General features: G+C 57.1%; 1 protein-coding gene across 3 annotated transcripts; it reads right to left on the reverse strand.

The window, feature by feature from the left end:
* Positions 1–971: 971 nt before the first annotated feature.
* Positions 972–18,790, reverse strand: LOC106975483 (long-chain-fatty-acid--CoA ligase ACSBG2). 3 transcript variants are annotated; one of them, XM_027049258.2, is made up of 14 exons: positions 18,634–18,790; positions 18,084–18,208; positions 17,407–17,630; positions 14,703–14,791; positions 14,039–14,159; positions 9,420–9,500; positions 9,160–9,309; positions 8,864–9,040; positions 6,886–7,067; positions 6,509–6,742; positions 3,020–3,237; positions 2,624–2,763; positions 1,496–1,670; positions 972–1,171 (listed from the first exon to the last, which is right to left on the reverse strand). In XM_027049258.2, exons 2-14 carry the CDS (start codon positions 18,142–18,144, stop codon positions 1,083–1,085), a joined length of 1,941 nt encoding a protein of 646 aa, XP_026905059.2. In that variant the 5' UTR covers positions 18,145–18,208; positions 18,634–18,790; the 3' UTR covers positions 972–1,082. The 3 variants fall into 3 exon arrangements, with proteins under 3 accessions (XP_026905059.2, XP_026905058.2, XP_026905057.2); XM_027049257.2 differs by having other exon boundaries at positions 973–1,171; positions 1,496–1,742; positions 6,509–6,715; XM_027049256.2 differs by having other exon boundaries at positions 974–1,171; positions 1,496–1,742.
* Positions 18,791–19,542: the final 752 nt, after the last annotated feature.

A 19,542-nucleotide genomic window follows, 5' to 3' on the forward strand; every position in this document is an offset into this window, starting at 1 on the left:
TTTCACCATGAGGGAGGGCCCCGGAAGTGATGCGAGGCGCTCCGTCCCCAGCGGCGGACTGACGGTGCTTCCTTCACCTGCACCTGCCAGAAACGCCGTTTCTGGTGCATTCCTCCGCCCCTGCACGCGTTTCTGTCTGAGCCGGGCTTCCCCTCCTCTGCAGATGTCAGTTACGACCCATCCCTGAGCTTTAATAACGGCTGCTTTGTAATTTATTTATTCTCTGGTAGGACTACCCCCCCGCCCCCCGCTTCGTTAATTATTCTTCCCTTTTCAGAGTTTCCCCGAACAGGCTTGCATGCTCGCTTTCCTCACGGAACTAAGCAGCCTGAGCTTCAGAGCGTTTTCTTTATCTTGCTGTTCTGAAGTTTCCTGTTAGCATTTTGGCTGCAACCGTAACTGTCGAACGCGTGTTGCCCTGGCGTTTGGTGGGTTCCCGGCGAGGCCTCAGCCGCTCTCTCCAGGTGACTAGGTGACTGCAAACAGCGGTGGGGGGCTGGGGGTGGGATGTTCCTGCACCCGCTCTCCAGAGGTTTACTGGGCGGTGCAGCGGGATCGGCTTCTCAGGTAGACGGTGCAGATTCTCAAAGTGGAGAAAGAAACCTAGGAGCTTCATCAGCCCTGTTTTTGGCTTTTCCAGAGCCTTCCGTTCGCAGCCCCTCACCTCCCTAGGCACAACTGACCTTTTGTGGCCAGGCAGTTTTTCCTGGTGTGGGGGGCTCCCCTGTGCACTATGGGTTGTGGGGCAACAGCCCTGACTGCCCCACCCCCCCCCACCGAGCGCCCCTAGCACCTGCCTGCCTAGTTGGGACAAACCCAAAATGTCCCCTAGACGTCGCCACACATGTTCTGGGGGTGCAGGACCACCCCGGGTAAACACCACTGCTTTGGCGAAACCATTTTTATTGTCCCTTTACCTTTGAATCTGAAACACTGCCCCAGAGGGGTGGCTTAGCGAAAATGGGGGCGTCCCTCCCACTGGAAGGCGGCTCTGTGATCATCCAATGGGGGACGGAGGAGGCCCACGGCAGGCGGTCTCCTGAGGCAGCAGGAAACCCCCACTCGCCCCCCCCCCCTCACTGCTAGTGTTCATCCTTCTCCGAGTAAAAGCTTTCAATCTCAGGCCGGTACATCTTGCCCACATTGGCCCTCTTCAGTTTGGTGGTTGCCCCTGAAACAGAATCACGTCCAAGGCGGGGCCTCCCCCGCCCCCCCGCAGGATGAGATGTCGGTGAGCCAGATCTGTCCTAAGGACGCAGAGGGGTGACTGGATTGAGGGGCCCGGGGAAGAGAGGTCCGAGAGGCCTATCTCCGAATGCCTGGTGGTCTGGGGACCACCGCGGGTGACCGCCTGCCAGATTCCTCGGAGGCGCTGGTTAAAAATGCAGGTGCCAGGGATCCCAGCCCAGGAGATGGTGGCGTTTTGATGAGCACCCCAGGGCCTTGGGTGTGAGCGACCGCGCCCGGACCCCTTCCCCGGCCCGTGCCCACTCACCCAGCTCCCCTCCGGCCATGGAGAAGTCCGTCTCAAGGATGGTCCACTTGACGATCTTGGCGCTGTTGGAGGTGACCTCTGCATTGGCAGCATCGATCCCCTGACTGATGAACTCTGTGACCACCGGGTCTCTGTCACAGACGATGTCCGACAGCCTGGTGGACTGGCTCTTGAGCTGCCGGCAGAAAGCGACCGCCTCACTGGTCAGCGCGTTCCGAGGCTCCCCCGTGTCCATGTTGATCTGGCACTGTCGTTCGGGGAAGGCGGGTCAGGTGGCTCTCACGCGGCCCCCGAGCCCGGCTCCCCGTGCCGGGGCTCGCACTCATGGTCCCGACCCTGGGAGGGCCAGGTCCCCACCCCCATTGTACAAATGAGGAAGCGGGCTCAGCCTGGGGGACCTGCCCAGCACTTCCCCGCTTCCTGGGGGCTGGTGGGCCGGGCTCAAGTCCCTCTGCCATTTTTCTGGAAACAGGCCAGGAGCTTCTCCCCTACAGGCACAGCCAATGCCCCAGGCCCACGACATGGGGAGCTGGCACTGAGCAACCAACCCACTGCCTCTCCTCTCCCAGCCTCGGTCTCCCCCATCTTTTTTTTTTTTTTTAATTTTTTATGTTTATTTATTTTTGAGAGAGACAGAGACAGAGTGTGAGTGGGGGGAGGGGCAGAGAGAGAGAAGGAGACACAGAATCCGAAACAGGCTCCAGGCTCCGAGCTGTCAGTACAGAGCCCGAGGCGGGGCTTGGACCCACGAACCGTGAGATCATGACCTGAGCCGAAGTCAGATGCTCAACCGATGGAGCCAGGCAGGTGCCCTCCCCCCCCACCTTTTTTAAGTTTATTTTGAGAGAGAGTGCACACTCATGGGCAGGGGAGGGGCAGGGAGAGAGAGAGAGAGAGGGAGAGAGAGAGAATCCCAAGCAGGCTCCGCACTGTCAGCACAGAGCCTGATGCAGAGCTTGAACTCACAAACCGCGAGATCATGACCTGAGCGGAAACCAAGAGTCAGACGCTTCACCGACTGAACCCCCTCCCCAGGTGCCCCAGTCTCCCCATCTTGAAACCAGGATGGCCGCCCCCATCCAGCCAACAGTCCAGACTTGCCACGAGGCTCAAAACCAGCTGAGGTACCTTGAGCGTGAGCAGGGCACAGAGGTATGGGGCGTCCTGGCCCACCAGCACGACGTAGCGGACAATGGGAATGTGCCTCTTCACCCGCTCCTCGATGGGGTTCGGGTTGATCTTCTCACCTGAACTGAGGGTGATGAGATCTGCAGGCGGAGAGAGCGGAGGGTTGTGGTCCTGAAAAGCTACATCAAGTCAGCTGTCCTGGAGCCCAGAGCCACCCCTGGATGCTCAGAAACAACGGAGATAGAGATAGACAGCATACAAAGGGTGCCCCTTCCTCCAAGCTGGACTTCAGTCGTCCCTCATCATCGTGCCGTGTGCAACCTGCACCACCGTCCGCAGCAGCCCCGTGGGGCCTGGTCAGAGGCAGAGAGCACCCTGCAGCCTGGTCTTGCTCACCCCTTTCGTTGCCCGTGACGTAGAGGAATTCGTCATCATCCAAAAAGCCCAGGTCCCCCGTGCGCAGCCAGCCATGGAGATCAATCTTCTCCTGGGTTTTCTCCTCATCGTCGAGGTACCCCATGAAGATGTTCCGGCCCCAAATGTGGATGTCCCCAATGCCATCCCCATCTTCTTTCTGGGTCTTGGTGCGGGTGCTGGGGAGGGACTTCCCACAGCTGGGGACAGTGGGCAGGGAGGGGGTGATTATAGACACCAGGTACAGATCCCCACTGGCTTAGGGGTGCCCCCTGCTCGCTGCCCCTCTGCCCCCAGGCACACAGGTGTCAGATCCCAGGCCTCTTCTGCCTGCCTGGCTGCTAGAGTCCCATAGATCCAAAGTAGGGGACAGATGGAGAAGGGAAACAGGGTGCGGTCCCCCAGGGAGGGAAGGCTTGGCCCACCCTGACTCAGAGCCAAGCTTGCAGGGCACGTGGACGCACGACACCCGGCCCCCGGCCCCTGGGGAACCCACAGGTAAGTACGGGGGACAAGGCAAGGGACAGGTAAACTCAAGACACCATCTGGGTGGAATTGGTTGCTGTGAAAGGTATCTGGGACGGAGAGGAAGCCATGATCCAGGCGAGAATGAGGCAGCTTACCACCTGCTTATCTCCTTGGAAATGGGGGCCGGGGGAAGATGCTTTTGCTTCACCTCTCAAAGTTCGAGGGTTCCTGTCCAGGCACCTAGACCCCCGTCCTTGCCCTGCTTCCCCCAGGCTGTCTGGAGACTCAGGGCAGGGCCTCCAAGCTGGCCCAGCCAACACCCAGGATGCACCCTGCCCGGACTGAATTGCGTCACCCTCAAATTCCTAACCCCCAACGGGGTGGTATTTGGAGGCGATTCGGTTTAGATGAGGCCCTGAGGGTGGGGCCTTCGTGATGAGTCTGATGTCCTTCACGAAGAGACACCAGAGTGAGCTTGCTAGGCCTCTCCCACCGCGCAAAGACACGGAGAGGAGGCGGCCGTCCCCAAGCCAGAGAGAGGCGCTCCCCCAGAACCGAATCCACGGCACCCTGATCCTGGGCTCGCAGCCTCCAGAACTGAGAGTAAATCTCTGCGGTTTAAGCCCCCCACCCCCTCCGGTCTGGGGCGCTCCGTTACGCCAGCCCCGAGCTAAGACACACCCCATGAGGGCCGACGCCCAGCCCCCAGGGCAGCGCGAGCTCCGAGTTCACGTTCAGACGCTCCCTGAATGCGCAAACTGCCCAAAAGGAATGAATGGAAGCTGAGAGCCCTCAGTGAGCGGCCCTTGTTGTGACTTCACGTCTGCGAACACCACTTACCACGGGCCGCTTTACGGCTTGTGTGGAGTGATCTGTTCTGGAAGGACCAAGGGCTGTCTCTGGCTGCCTACATTGCAAGCCCCACACCCCGCGTGGGAGGGATTCTGTGACGCCTGGTGTCCCCGCTGTAACCCTAGGGGTGTGACACAGGCCAAGCAGCCACCTAGGAAGCACCGCTGGGGCCCGGACCAGAAACTCCCAAAACCACCTCCCAGCGGCCGAGTCACCTCTCCTTCCTTCAGCCTCCCTGCCTGACCCCCTTTCTGCCCTGCCTCTCTGGGTTTGGGGGTCGAGGTGAGCAAGTGCTTTGTGATTGGCTCTTTGTCCTGTCTCTGCTGAAAGTTGATCCCACCTCCCCCAAAGCCAAGGCGCACTAAGGATAGTGAGTCTCTCCCTGACCAAACTCTGGTCGGGCTCCTCTGAGCCCTCTTCTCGCTGGGTCCTAGCCTTGACGTCTAAGAGCCGCAGGCTCTGTGCTCGAACGATTGCATCCACTCCCACACAGAAAGACCTGAGAACATACTCGCGTTTCTGAAAGCGCGGGCCCCATCCCCAGGATGACCCCATCCCCCCGCCCCCCGCATTCCTGCCCGAGAAAACCCCGAGCTGCCCGGAGAACTTCCCAGATGGCCGCTTAAACCCCCCCCCCCCCAGACTAGCTCCTTTAAAAAGCTTGCGGATAAGTCCTTTCTCCGCCCTTTGAGATGCAAATCTACTCCCCAGAACGGTCTCCTCCCTTTGAAATGCAAACATTCGGGAGATAAACTCTGGCTCTCTCCTCCAGCTCTTGTGGGAGGTAACGGGCCCCACCGCGGAGGGGCGGCTGGCACTGACCTCCACCATCGCCTCCTTCCAGAAACGCGCGAGGAGTTTATTTCTCTCTAGAGCGGCACCGGTCTGCGGACACCCGGATGAGTTACTGAACCCCCTCCCTTCCTGCTTTTTGTGTGTGCGCGACTGCCATTTCCCAGACCACTCAAGCCCCCACCAGCCTCCCCTACCCCACAGACTCTAAGATGTTCGGTCCCCTCGGCCCAAATGGAAATGGAGGTCCGATCGTACTGGACCCTCCTCGCGGCCGCGGTCGTACTGCGTAAAATCTGCCCCTGTCCCCGTTGGAGAGGTGGGCCCCAGGTGAGGAAGATCCAGGACAGGAGAGAAAGCCGGCGCACCAGAAGGGCCATGCCTCTCGCCCCGGTCGCCTGTTCTGTCCCGTTCTTCTTTCAACTCGGCACGAATCCTCCGGGAAGCCTGCGGGGGACCCCCAACTAGATCGGAGGCTGCAGTAGCCGGCCTCCTGGGTGGCTCCCAAAGATCCCTTTGCCCACCCAGAATCCACATCCTTGTGCGGCCCCCTCCCACCCTGGATGGGGCTGAGCTGCACGACCCATCAGAAGTGGCAGAAATAACAAAGGGCCACTTCTGAGGTGAGGCCGTGATAGGGTTGCCAGATCACATGGGAGGTGCCTCGTAAGATGTCTGTTTCAATTACAAGTTCAGTCGCTCCCTGGTGGTCTAGGGGTTAGGGTTCGGCGCTCAGTGCAAGGACGTCCTAGATATTGTAGGGGGCTATACCGATACTTTAAAATAGTCCGAAAGGTGTTGTTTATCTGAAGTTTCAAACGTCCCCTGGTGTCCCGTACATTTATTTGCTGTCCCAAAGGAGAGGGTGGCGTCCACCTTGCTCTTTCGGGGGTCTCTCGTATGAGGGGAGCGGATGCCGTAGTAGGAGGACCCCCAACTGAGGAACTGGGGCCAGCAGCTCGACCTCGTCAGGGACCCAGAACCACACAGCTACAAAGCAGCGCCCCTAAATTCCCACCGCCGCCCCCGCCCCCGCGGACCAGGAAATAACGTTTGTTGCAGCCTTTACAACAGCAGTGAATGCGTTCTCTCCCAAGGTGCCGGGGGGGCAGAAATAATCGGCCATTAGTAAAAATGATGGTTTGCGAATTACAAAACCAAAAAACAAATCGGAAGGGCTCCAGGTCATGCCACACCTGGGTGCACCTGCTTTCTCACTCATCGGCCTTTGGGTCTGCGTTGCGGCGGGGGGACAGGGCCGGGTGATAGCGGGCACCCACCTGGTCCGGGAGCGAGCGACGGTGGGGGAAGGGGGTTCAAGGCCAGCCCCGCCCGCCCCCCCCCCCCGCCCACACCCACCTCAGCAGCCGGAAGCCCTCCTGCCTGGACAGCGTGTGGACACCCGTGCTCTCGGACAGGCCGTAGAGCTCACAGATGGGCATGTTGAGGCTGAGGAAGTACTCCGTGGTGGCTCCGGAGAGCCCCGTGCCCAGGTTGAAGTACTGGCGACAACGCTGCAGGCCCAGGAACCTCCGTGCTTGGCTGAAGGTCAGCCTCTTGGCCAGGCTGAAGCACAGGGCGGGGCGGGTCTGCCTTGGGGAGCAGACGCAGGGGGAGCAGAGCTGGGTCTCCGGACTCCGCCCCGGCCCCGACACGCCCCCCCCCCCCCGCCACCCTGCACCGGTGCAGACACCCCCCACCCCGCCACCCTGGGCGGCCCTGAGACCCCGCCTCACCCCAACATCCGCCTTTTGTTGGTCCTGAGCCCCAGAAACATGGCCCACTTGTCGAGCTTCCTCCGGAACGGGGTGGAGGCCAGCTGGCTGGTCTTCAGGCTGTCCAGCAACCTGTCCCAGACCCACGGGACGCCGTAGAACATGGTGGGCTTGACCTCCCGCAGCGTGTCTATCAGGGAGCCCTGCACCACACGGCACAGTGGGCACCCCGCCAAGCCCCCTCCTCCCCCCGCCACGGGCACCCTGGGCCCTCGGCCCCCCCACCCCCTCCCCGGCCCCGCGGCAGGGCCAGGTGCTGGAAGTCTTTTCCGCCGCCCCAGCCGGGAGCCGTGTGGTGAGTGGGGCAGGGGGGCAGTTAACAGCCGCGGCCAGAGCTCCGGCGGGGATGGCAGGGACCATCTGCTCCCAACTGCCCCCATCAGCAGGACACGCAGGATCCGTGTCCTTCCCCAGGTGGCTCAACGCGCCATTGGCTGTCTCTGGTCCTGTCCACCCTCTCCCAGAACCCCTGAGTCGGGGTGAAGGGGTGCGTGGAGAAGAGCCGGGAAGGGAAGGTGCGGATACAGAGACCCACAGAGATGGAGGGAGGGAGAGACGAGACGAGATACAGAGGGAGGGATGGGGGTCGGAAGGAGAGAATAGGAGGAAGTAGGGCACGGGGACGGACAAACTCCGCCCTTGTCACTCTTTTCAGACCTCCTTCCAGGTACCGGGAAAGGTTCCCGCAGCGAGACCACCACCGAAACATGGACCCTGAACGCTGGCGAGTGAAATCTGTACCAAGCGAGGCAAATCCCACCGCGCCCGCCGGAGCCAGCCTTTCTACGGCCAGGACACGGGTGGCAGAGGCCAGCCCCAGAGCCGAGATGGCTTTGACGTTGTGAAAAGGCCTCTCAAGAGTTCCGGGAGGGCAACTGTTTTGTGACGCGTGAAAGCACGACACCGAAACTTTCGTCGTCCGTAAAGTTTTCCGGTTTGGGCCGCGGGGAACCTGCAGGTACGTGTTCTCTCCCTGGGAACCTACACGATGTAGGGAAGCCTAGATCACTTACTGCCTGGCCCTTCGCAGGAAAAGCCTTCGAGCCCCTTGGCTGAGGGAGTCCTAAGGATCCGATGTCAGTGTTCGTTTCCCCCTAATTCCTGTCTTGATGGGAATTTTGTGTTTTTCTACATTCGGAGAGTCAGCACAACCGTGACTGACGTTTCATGATGAATGTCAGTGACCTCGTGTGCTTTTTTTTTTTTCAACTGGAAGTAAAATTCACCAAACACCATTTTCACCACCTCTAAGCGCACAGCTCAGCGGCCTCAGGCACATGCACGCTGTCGTGCAGCCGCCCCCGCCACCTGCCTCCAGAACTTTCCATCTCCCCAGACTGAGACTCTGTCCCCATGAAGCACGGACTCCCCACCCCTGGCTCCCACCATCTACTTTGTCCCTGTGGACGGGACTCCTCTGGGGACCCCCTGTGCGTGCGGTCACGTGGGACGTGTCCTTCTGTGTCCGGCTCCTGTCACTGCGCACGGCGTCCTCCGGGTCCGTCCACGCGGTGACGGGCGGCAGGAAGTCCTCCCTTTCTAAGGCTGGATCACATTCTGTTGTACGGATGGAACTCATTTCTTTATCCATCTATCTGCTGATGGGCACTTGGGTTGTTTCCACTGATATGCTTTTAATGGCTTCGTTAAGCTTCCTGCACCAGGAATTTTCTCGCTGCGAGACGAGCCAGATACATGCTCCCCGTCCTGCACGACACTAGCTCCTGTCCGCTCACCCCCTTCACTTTACAGATGGGGAAACTGAGGCGCAGGGGGGAGAAGGACCAAGGTCGCACAGCCACCGGCGGGGCACCGGGTGGGGATGCCAGTGCTGGGGTGAGCCCTCCCCTGCTCAGGGTGACCCCCCCCCACCGCCCGGCTGGCCTCCCCAACCACCCCTGCACCCACCGCGGCAGGGGACCCAGGAGCTCTGCCTCACCCTCAGAGCATCCGGCTGGGCAAAGTAGAGGGCTCCGGCGACAGAGATGGAGACCCACACGTCGAAGAGCTGGGCCGTCAGGTAGCTGAGCGGGAGGTAGCTCACCAGGACCTCCTGTTCCTCCGGGGGGCGCTTATAAGACAGGGTCTGGGCAGCGGTCTCCGTGGTCCACGTGATCTGCAAGGCACCTCAGCCGTTTCCCGTGGGCCATTCTGCCCGCGACCCCCAGGAGCACGCGCTCGTCCACCACGCGAGGCCGGGAGCCCCAGCCTGCCGGCTCCGGGCGGGACGCTCACGTTGTCGTGGCTGAGCATCACGGGCTTTGGGGGGCCGGCGATCGACATGCTGTAGAGCAGGGCACAGCACTGGTTGGGCTTTTGGGAGTCGATGACCCGGTTTAGCGTGTCTTCCGAGACGCCGTCTGCCAGGTCCAGGAAGCCTCTCCACTGCGGAGAGGGTGCCGCGTGGGCTCACGGGGGTGCCGGTGGGTGGGGCCTGTGACCTCCACCCCCGGGGCCGTCCCCTCCCCCACGCCCGGCTCCCGGTGAGGACCTACAGAATACAGGTTCTGCAGCCGGGTCCGGATCTCCTCCTTGTACTGGACGATGGCCTTGAGGTGCTTCAAGTAGCCCTGGATCTGCCAGATACCGCGGGGCTCAGCAGGCGCAGGGCTTGAGAGCCGGCGACAGCTCAGCCCTGAGCCCCAGCGCTTCCTACCACGGGCGGCCAGGGCGCTCCCCGCCTTCCCTTTTATTGTGTCAAAACGCACATGAATTTGCCATTTTAACCATGTCAGAGCGGGCGATGCAGCGGCACTTAGCACCGCTAAATTCACGTTATGCGACCGTCACCCTCCGTCCGGTTCCAGAACGTTCCATCTCCCCGAAAGGGAAGCTGAGGCCCATCAGCGGTGACTCCCTTCCTCTGTCCTCCAGCCCTTGGAAACCACGCATCCGCTCTGCCTCTACGGATGTGCCGGTTCCAGAGGTTTCGGACACATGGAATCCCACGCTATGTGCTGCTTTCCCCGAGCGTCACGTCTTCGAGATCTATCCACGTGCAAGCACCTCACTCCTCCTGCGGCTGAACGACCACTCCAGGGTGTGGATGGGTCGCAGTTTGCTTGTCCGTTCACGGGGTGGCGGCCAGCTGGGCCGTCCCCATGCTTTGGTTGCTGTGGACGTCTATGCACGGGTTTTTGTTTGCACACTTGTGCCCCATTCTCTTGGGGAGACACCTGGGAGCAGGATCGCTGGGTCACGGGATCATTCTATGTTTGGCTTTGTAAGGAGCCGCCAGACTTTTCCAGCTTGTTCCACATCCTGACACTTGTCACCCGCTTTTCTTTTTTTAATTTCTTGTTTTCATTAATTTTTTTTTTTTGAGAGAGAGAGAGAGAGAGAGAGAGAGAGCAGGGGAGGGGCAGAGAGAGAGGGAGACACAGATTCCAAAGCAGGCTCCAGGCTCCAAGCTGTCGGCACAGAGCATGACGCGGGGCTCGAACCCACGAACCGCGAGATCATGACCTGAGCCGAAGTCGGACGCTCAACCGACTGAGCCACCCAGGTGCCCCTCTGCTTTTCTGATAATAACTGGCTTCCTGGGCGCAAAGTGGTGTTTCGTGGCTTCACTCTGCGTTTTTCCCCGATGACGTTACGTGTTGGGCATCTTTTCACCAGCTCATCGGCCATCTGCGTTTCTTCTCTAGAGAGAGGTACTTAAGTCCTCGGCCCAGTTTTTGAATTGGGACTTTAGTTGTGGTGGTTGTGTTTTGATTTTGATGTTGGGGGGTCCTGGGCACATTTTGAAGGCAGACTGCATTAATTTCCTACGGCTGATAGGGGCCACTAAGGTACGACATATTGCGTGATTGGGTCAGGTCTCTGCTTAGAGTCTCATAATCCCCAAATCCAGGTGTGGGTGCTGGGTCCCTTTCTGGAGGCTCCAAGGAGGATTGTTCATTGGGACCCTGGCTCACTTGAGTTGTTGGCAGAATTCAGTTCCTTGCAGATGTAGGACCGAGGTCTGCCTGTCTCCCTCCTGGCTGTCAGCTGAAGGCCATTCTCGGCTTCTAGATAGCGCCATATCCCCTGGCTCGTGGTCCCTTCCTCCATTTTCAAAGCCAGAAACAGGGTGGGCTGCGTTCCTCTCCTGCTTTGAATCTCTCTGCTGTCCCTTCTGCCTCATGTCTCCCGTCTCCAGCTGGAGAAAGTTCTGTGCTTTGAGGGGCTCGTGTGATTATAGGAGACCTACACGAATAATCCAGGATCATCTCCCATCTGAAGGGCCTTACTCTTAATCCTAAGAGCAAAATGCCTTTTTGCCACGGGAGGCACCCGGATCACAGGCTCCGGGAATTAGGACGTGGACGTCTTCGGCCATCATTCTGCTGATCCCCCAGAGCCAACAGGATTTCCTGAGAGAGGGGACCGGGGAATCTGGAGGGAGGAAGTACCCGCCACCTGAGACAGGAAACTCAGAGGGAAGGCACAGGTTGTGGGCGGGAAGATCGGGAGGTTAGGTCTGGATAGGCTGTGTCTGAGATGCTTCTTAGGCGTCCCAGTGCAACCATTGGGAAAGCTGGAGATGAAAACGTGGGAAATGTCAGCAAATAGGTATCACCTGGGGGGAAAGTACAGGACCCAGAGCAGCCATCTGCTGTCCCAGACGTGGCCCTCTAACTGAGGTCCAAACAAGACGAAAGGCAAAGAGCAGCGGTCAGTGAGGACAGCTGAGCAGTGTAAGTTTCACTATTTACATCTTGCGCTGGCCCCTTAGCATCTGAGTTTGCGACCCCACCTTCGCAGGGGCTCACCTTCCAGGTGGCGAATGACCCAGGCCGCACATACCTCGTCACCTGCACAGACCCTGTCTTGGGTTTATTTTATTTACTTATTTAATAGACATAGAAAATTAGAATCGTGGTAAAAATAATACACAACAAAGTTTAACACCTTAACTACTTTTAAGCATATAGTTGGTGTGTTAATTATATTTGCATTCATGTGAAACAGAACCCCAAAACTTTCTCATCTCCCCCAAACTGAGACTCTGTCCCCATGAAGCACGGACTCCTCACCCCCCTGCCCCAGCCCTGGCTCCCACCATCTACTCTCTGTCTCTGTGGACAGGACTCCTCCGGGGACCTCCTGCGAGTGGGGTCGTGCAGGACGTGTCCTTCTGTGTCTGGCTTCTGTCACTGAGCACAGTATCTTCAAGGTCCATCCGTATTGTAGCGGGTGTAGAAATGTCCCTTCCTGGGGCGCCTGAGTGGCTCAGACAGCTAAGCGTCTGACTTCACCTCGGGTCATGATCTCACGGGTTCGTGGGTTTGAGCCCCGCGTCGGGTTCTGTGCTAACAGCTCGGAGCCTGGAGCCTGCTTCGGATTCTGTGTCTCCCTGTCTCTCTGCCCTCCCCCACCCTCCCTCTGTCTCTCTGTCTCTCTCTCTCTCAAAAGTAAACATTTAAAAAATAAATAAACGTTTTTAAAAAAGGAATGCCCTTCTTTCCTTCCTTCCTAAGGCTGGATAATATTCCATTGTTTGGATGGACCACATGGTGTTTGTCCATTCATCCGTCAGCGGACACGGGGTTATTTCCACATTTTGACTTCTGTGAATACTACTGCTGTGCACTTGAGCAAACAAATAATATCTTCGGGGGGTGGGGGGCCTGGGTGGCTCAGTTGGTTAAGCGTCTGACTCTTGATGTCGGCTCAGGTCATGATCTCACTCACGGCTTGTGGGATCGAGCCCTGTGTCAGGCTCCGTGCTGACAGCCTGGGATTCTCTCTCTCCCTCTCTCTCCGCCCCTCCCCTGCTCTCTCTCTCTCTCACACACAAGATGAATAAATAAGCTTAAAAAAAACAATCTTCGAGATCTTTCCTTCACTTCTTTTGGGTATGTAGCCAGCAGTGAGATTGCTGGTAACTCTGAAGTTTTGAGGAAACGTCGTGTTGTGTCCCACAGTGGCTACGCCATTTTACGTTCTCACCAAGACCAAGAGAGGGTGGAATTTATTGAGGAATAATTTCCGTGCACAGAACAGCCACAGACACTGACACGCAGTGGAGACACACGTTCTCGTTGCTCTTGGGTGCATATCCGCGGGTGAAAGGGCTGCACCACATAGTAGGTGTTTATCTAACCTGACACGAAACTGTCAAACCGCTTCCCAGGGTGGCGGTACCATCTTGCAGTGAAGGTCCTCATCAGCGCTCAGTATTACCTGTTTTAAAATCGGAGTCATCCTGGGGCGCCTGGGTGGCTCGGTTGGTTGAGCGTCCGGCTTCGGCTCAGGTCATGACCTCGCGGTTCGTGAGTTTGAGCCCCGCGTCGGGCTCTGTGCTGACAGCATAGAGCCTGGAGCCCGCTTCCGATTCTGTGTCTCCCTCTCTCTCTGCCCCTCCCCCACTCTCTCTCTTTCAAATATAAACGTTAAAAATTAAAAAAAATTTTTTTTTGAGTCATCCTAGTGGGTGTTTCATGGTGGTCGTCTTTGCCTCCTTACCTCTGTCTGCTTGTCATCGTCCTCTTAGCGTCCCCATTTCACAGGGAGTTGCTTTGAACCATCGCGCCCACGCCCAGAACCACCTCACTCGGATCAGCCCCGGACCCAGGGAAATTCAGGGTTCCCCCCAAATAGGACCTGTTGTACCATCCCAATAAGATGAAACATCCAGAACAGGCAAGTCCACAGAGACAGAAAGTGGGTTGCCAGGGGCTGGGGCCAGGGGAATGAGGAGTCCCCACTAATAGGCACAGGGTTTTCTTTGCAGGTGATGGAATGTTCTGGAACCAGACAGAGGTCATGGTTCCACAATACTACGAACGTACTAAATGCCACAGAATCATACACTAAAAAGGGTTAAGAGGGTAAATTGTACATTGTGTGCATTTTACCGTAATAATTTTTGTTTTAAGTGGGAGGAGGGGATCTGCCTGCTTTGCAGAGGGAAGATGTAAGTCCCAGTTGGGGGTGCGTTGGGGGTTAGCGCCGGAACCCGCACTGGGCCAGAACATCACTCGCCTGGCACCCCATAGGGACCCTGGGCCCATCCATCCGTGGAGTCCGCGGTTCCCATCTCATGAGAGACCACGGAGGGTGGGTCCATCGCTCATTGGGTTCCTTTTCTTTATTAGGCGAAGTTCGTGCCTTTGCACGAGTCACTAACCTGGATGATTTTCTGCAGCTGTCTGTCATTATCCACCACAAAGATGTCCATCTCCGAGCTTTCGGCGATGACCTGGCAGGTTTTTGGAGAGTTGGTGGACAAGATGCCAACGGAGAAGCCTCTGGAAGCAGAACCCAAGAAGTGAGGACCCACTGGTGAATCGGAGGGCTCCCAGGAGGCCGGTTGTGTCATAGGAGAGACAGTCCCTCGGGTGGGGCATAGAGTATGGCACACATCCCCTGACACCCCCAGTATGCCTTGTTTGAAGGTGGGACTCAGGGACAGCTTGGGCTTGGACCCTTGCCTTCCAGGGGTTCCCCAACAGTCTGGACAGGTAGAGGGAGGTCTCAATGCTGGGGAGCCCTGGGGAGGCTTCTTGGAGGAGGGGTCATGGGAGCTGGGCTTCACAGGATGTGTTTGAGTTCAACAGGTAGAGAGTGTCGGAAGGGCAAGCTGACTGGTGCCCAGGGCTGGGCCCTTGACAAATCCCACTGAGCACAGACCAAGCAGGAGCCTTAGTTTGCTCCCTGAACTGGGGACTCTTCCGTGAGACCCCTATGGATTCAAGAGCGGGGGGGTGGGTGGAAGGAGGGGGGAAGAGCCTTTGCTGGGCTGATGGCTTCCTGACTCCGTGTACCCCAGGGCGATACCTGGTACCTCTTACCCAGCCATGATAGCACCAATGCTCGCGATGACCCACTCCTCGGAGTTTAACCCCATGATCCCCACGCTGTGGAAGCGTTCCAGGCCCAGCTGGGAAAGGAGGCCCTTGTGAGGCACAGGGGGCTCACCGGCCACTTGCCCCCACGTTCCCAGGAGCCTCAGGCTGAGAACCTTGGGCTCTCTTTTCTCTGTTGACCATTGGTGTTTCTGTTTGCTAATAGAATAGCCCATCCCCCCCCCCCATTACAAGCTACCATATATATTCACGTGGAGCAGGGGTTCTCAACATGGATTATTCTGCCTTCCAGGTGACATTGGGCAACATCTGGAGACATTTTTGGGGAAGGGGACGGTGCTGACATGGAGTGGGCAGGCACCGGGGTTGCTGAGAAACATTGTCTAACGTACAGGACAGACCCCTCCACAAAAGAATGATCCAGCCCCAAATGTTGATAGATGGAGATTGAAAAACACTGAGAAAAGACAAACAAAATGCCCGCCCCCGATATTTTTATGAATAAATATTTGATAAAATCTGGGCAGTACTTATCCCTATATGATCATAACCCACCATTGTTCGTAAAACCATGCATCCTATTTCCCCAGCCTTTAAATATTTCTCTATGGTGTCAGATATAACACCTCTATGATATTGTATTGTAGAGAAATGTCATAATTTAGCGACTGCCTCCCCACCCCGCTTTACTGGTTGATACTTAAGTAAGATCCTTTCTCCCGTCTACTTTTATTAGATACAATATTGGGGTGAACATCTGCATGACCCAAGCTCTGGATTCCCACATGATCACTTGTGCTGACATCTGGATTGACTTAAACATTCAAGATGATACACACTCGCCCGTTCCGGCAGGACCAGGTGATGCCATCCCCAGGTGGGTCGTTCCCGTCCACTCCAGACTCTTGGGCACCACTGCCCACTCCTAGTGTCCTCGTCAGGCAGGCACGACACACCCAACACGGCCCGAACAAAATTGCTGACGTTACCCACCCCCCCTGCCGGCCCCGCCCTCCGCAATCTCAGTCAGTAGCAGCCCCTCCAACTTGCACTGGCCAGAAATCTTGATTATCCTCAGTGCCTTTCATTCTCTCTGACACCCAATCCGTCAAGAAATGATGTTGGCTCTGCCTTCAGAATCTGACCACCTCCTATCCCCTCCCCGGGTACCACACAGGTCTCCAAAACGTCTTCATCTCAACCTCCACGGGTCTCTCTTTTTCCACGCAGCCTGTAAGCAACCAACTCTGGGCGCATCCCTCCTCTCCCAGCCCTCCATGGCTCCCACCTCACTCCTGGCAAAAGCCCCACAAGACCCAGCAAGACGTGTCCCCGTTACCCCCTGCCCTCACCACCTCCCTCTCTCCTTTCCACTCATTCTGCTTCAGCCACATGGGCCTCTTTGCTATTCAGTCAACAGGCATGGCACTGTTCTGCCCCAGGGCCTTTGCACATTTGTTCCCACTACCTGCAACACTTATCCCCAAATACTCACTTGGCTCCCTGCCCCCCACCAAGTTGTTTAAGCCTTTGCGAAAATATCACTCTCAGAGAGGCTCTCACTGGCCACCATATGTTAAAATTTCCACCCCCACCCCTAGTTCATCTACCCCCTTCCCTGCTTTAGTTTTCTCTGGACCACTGTCTACTTCACACATCCTTGTTTATTACATTGACTGGAGAAGTCCCTTGAGGTCCCTTATCCTCTTTCCTAATCTGATAGATGGGCATTCATTGATTGAAGACATACCCAAGGGGCTGGTTCTGTTCTAGATTCTGGGGGCCTGCAATGAATGAGGCAGACTGGCCCCTTGCCCTCATAACTGACCAGCTAGACAAATAAATTATACCATCATACTACCAGGTGGCCATGAAAGCTGGGCAGAGAATTTTCAAAGGAGCTGTGATAGAGATTAGTGTGTGTGTGGGGGGGTGGTGAGTTTGGGGACCCAGGGTGATCAGGGATGACCTTGCTCAAAAGATGAGACATTGGAGAAGAGACACATTAACAGTAACAACCATAAGAATAAATGCTTCGTGTGAGCCAGGAGCTATTTGATATGTGTCCACTCACTGAATTCTTGTAGCAAACCTTTGTGCGAGGTGCTATGATGTTTTATTTTATGTATTTGCACACAAAAATCCTAATATAACAATGTTTTATACTAAATTCAATACAAATAAAGTATAAAATGGATATGGCCATATAGAACTTTCCTACTTTTAATATTATATATATAATATATATATAATATATATATATGTCATATATATAAATAGATACAGAACCCCCATGTTACAGATGAGGAAACGAGGGCATGGTAAGAATGAGTAATTTTTCAAAAACGTTAATTGAAATACAGCTGACACCTAATGTTACATTAGCTTCACGTGCACAACACCGTGATTCCGCAAGTCTACACGTGATGCTGTGCTCACCGCAAGTGTAGCCTAGGTCATTGTTTAATGAAAAAGATCACAGGCGCTGAAGGTACACCTCTCGATGAGGGAGGTTAAGTGATTTGAGCAAGAACGCGCAGACGAGGGCAGAGCCAGGGGTAGGGATTCGCGCCCGCCCCGCAGGCGGGGAGGCAGCGGAGGAGCGGCGCGCAGGCGCAGTGGCGCGGGCGCGGCAGTGCGCAAGCGCGCAGAGGCGGGCGGCGCGCAGGCGCGGGAGGGCACGTGGTACCTTGAGGAAGGCCTTGGCGGCGCGCCGGCATTCCTCGTAGTACTCGATGTAGGTGAGCAGGTGCCAGCCGGTCCTGTGCTTGGAGCCCAGCGCGATGTAGTTGGCGTACTTGATGGCCGTGTTCATGACCATGTCGTGCACGGTGACGGGCGCCTGGCTGGCGAAGGCGTCCTCCTGCCGCAGGTGCACCTCGCCGTCGCGCCTTGACGTCCAGTAGCGGGGGCCTGTGGGCAGGCGGGGCCCGGGGGCCAGGAGACGCCAGGTAGGTGAAAGGGGGCAGGGCCGTGGCTCTGAAGGCGGCCCAGGCGGGCGGAGGACGCAGGGGAGAGTCGGGGGCGAGGGGCAGGGTGGCGGGAGGGAGAAAGACAGAGGTGAATGGGGAGACGCAGAAAAGGGCGCAGGGGCGGGTGGACAGACAGATGCACTGGGCCCCCTGCCAGCAAGCAGGCAGCTCAGTGACGGGCCCGCCACCCTCCCGTGCACTTACCAGGGACCGGGCACCTATGACAAACTGCATCCACCTTCGTTCACAGCCTCCCTCCCCTGCTCCCGGCCAGCCCCACACGACCTCAAAGATCCCAGCGCTGGCTCAGCCACCCTTGGCCATCCCCGAGGGGCTTCTCTGGGAACCCCACCTCCTCTAGGACGCCACACCCGGGGCCCAGGGAGTCCCCCACCTCTGGCTTTAGTTTCTGCTCGGTGATCTCTCTCCTTTGGACTCGGCTTGTTCGAGGACATGGTGTCCACAGTACCCTCGGCCTCTCTTCTTCTTACTGTCTGGGAGGCATCTGGTCTCCTGGGACTGAAGAGACATACGTTCATATAAACCCAGTGACAGTCCGTTGGAGGGCTGGGAGTGTCCAGCTGTGTGGGGAGGCACAGGGGTCCCACCTGGTCACAGGGGACAAGGCTACTCTAAACGGGGGTTGGGGGGGGTACGAGGTGACCAAAGAAGAGAGGGAGAAGGAATCTGAGAAGAGAGAGTAATGTGATGAAGGCCATCAGGGCTGGAGTATAAGGAAAAGTGGGGGCCGTAGGAGGAAATGAAGTGCGATGGGTGGTGAGGGCAGAATTGGCATGGGGTCTTGCCGGCTGTGTTACTAAAAAATTGCTTTCTGGTGCCTTCTGTGCCCATCCCCCACCCAGTATGCAGACTGGTTCATCCCTGGCAGGAGCTGAAACATCTCAGCTCCCAACCCCTCCCTTCCACCCACAGCACATTTTTACCCTTCTCTGTCGTCGGGAAGGCAGTGCCCACTTCTGTCTCCAGCTTCTTTTTATCAGCTTTGGTCACCCCCTCCTCTGCTGTAGCCACAGGGGGGACAGCCGTCTCTAGACTGGGTATCTAGAATGTTCCCGCCTGTGGCCAGCCTTTGTGACATCACGTCGATTCCGTAGCCTGGAGCCTCGATGGCGACATGGCCTGTTGCTGCTTTGCAGAGGCCCGTCTTAGGGGACCGGGGTCTACCCAAGAAGGCCCTTCGCTATCTGCACCCCACCCCCCCTCCCCCCAGCCAGTGGTTCCCAAGGTGACAGCCCCCAGGGAGGAGGCAGCAGCAAAGTCTTGGGTTTCAGTCTGGCGGCTGGAGGGACTTTATAGTCTCTGCCCGGCTTTGTTACAGCTTTGAGTGAACGTGTTCACGAGGGAGCCTGACAGGGAGTAGTGAGGCAGAGGAGGCAGCCTGGAAGGCACTGGCAGCACGGAGGCTAAGGAAGCCGACTGTTTCAAAGAGCTAGGCAAGGTCGGCAGAAGGTCGACAAGGACTTTGATTCACTGTGCTTGGTTGTTCATGAATTCATGTGTCCATCCAGCACCTTCTGGAGATGGACTAGTCTCCCAGATGTGTAGGCAGCTGCATTTGCACAGATTGTTGGACCCTGTTGAGGCCGATTTGCACACAGATCATTTAGAGGCCTCTTTGGCTCCTCAAAAATTTAAGCATCACATTATCGTGTGACCCCACAATCCCATTTCCGGGGATATACCCAAGAGAATTGGAAGCAGGGACTCGACGAGGGTTTGCACACTCCCATTCAAAGCAGCATGATTCACAGTAGTTCAAAGAAACCCACCGTCCACTGGTGGATGAAGGATAAATGGTGGTCCGTCCGCGCAATGGAGTATTACTCAGCCTT

The sequence above is a fragment of the Acinonyx jubatus genome, chromosome A2 (assembly GCF_027475565.1).
Source record: "Acinonyx jubatus isolate Ajub_Pintada_27869175 chromosome A2, VMU_Ajub_asm_v1.0, whole genome shotgun sequence".
NCBI lineage: Eukaryota > Metazoa > Chordata > Mammalia > Carnivora > Felidae > Acinonyx > Acinonyx jubatus.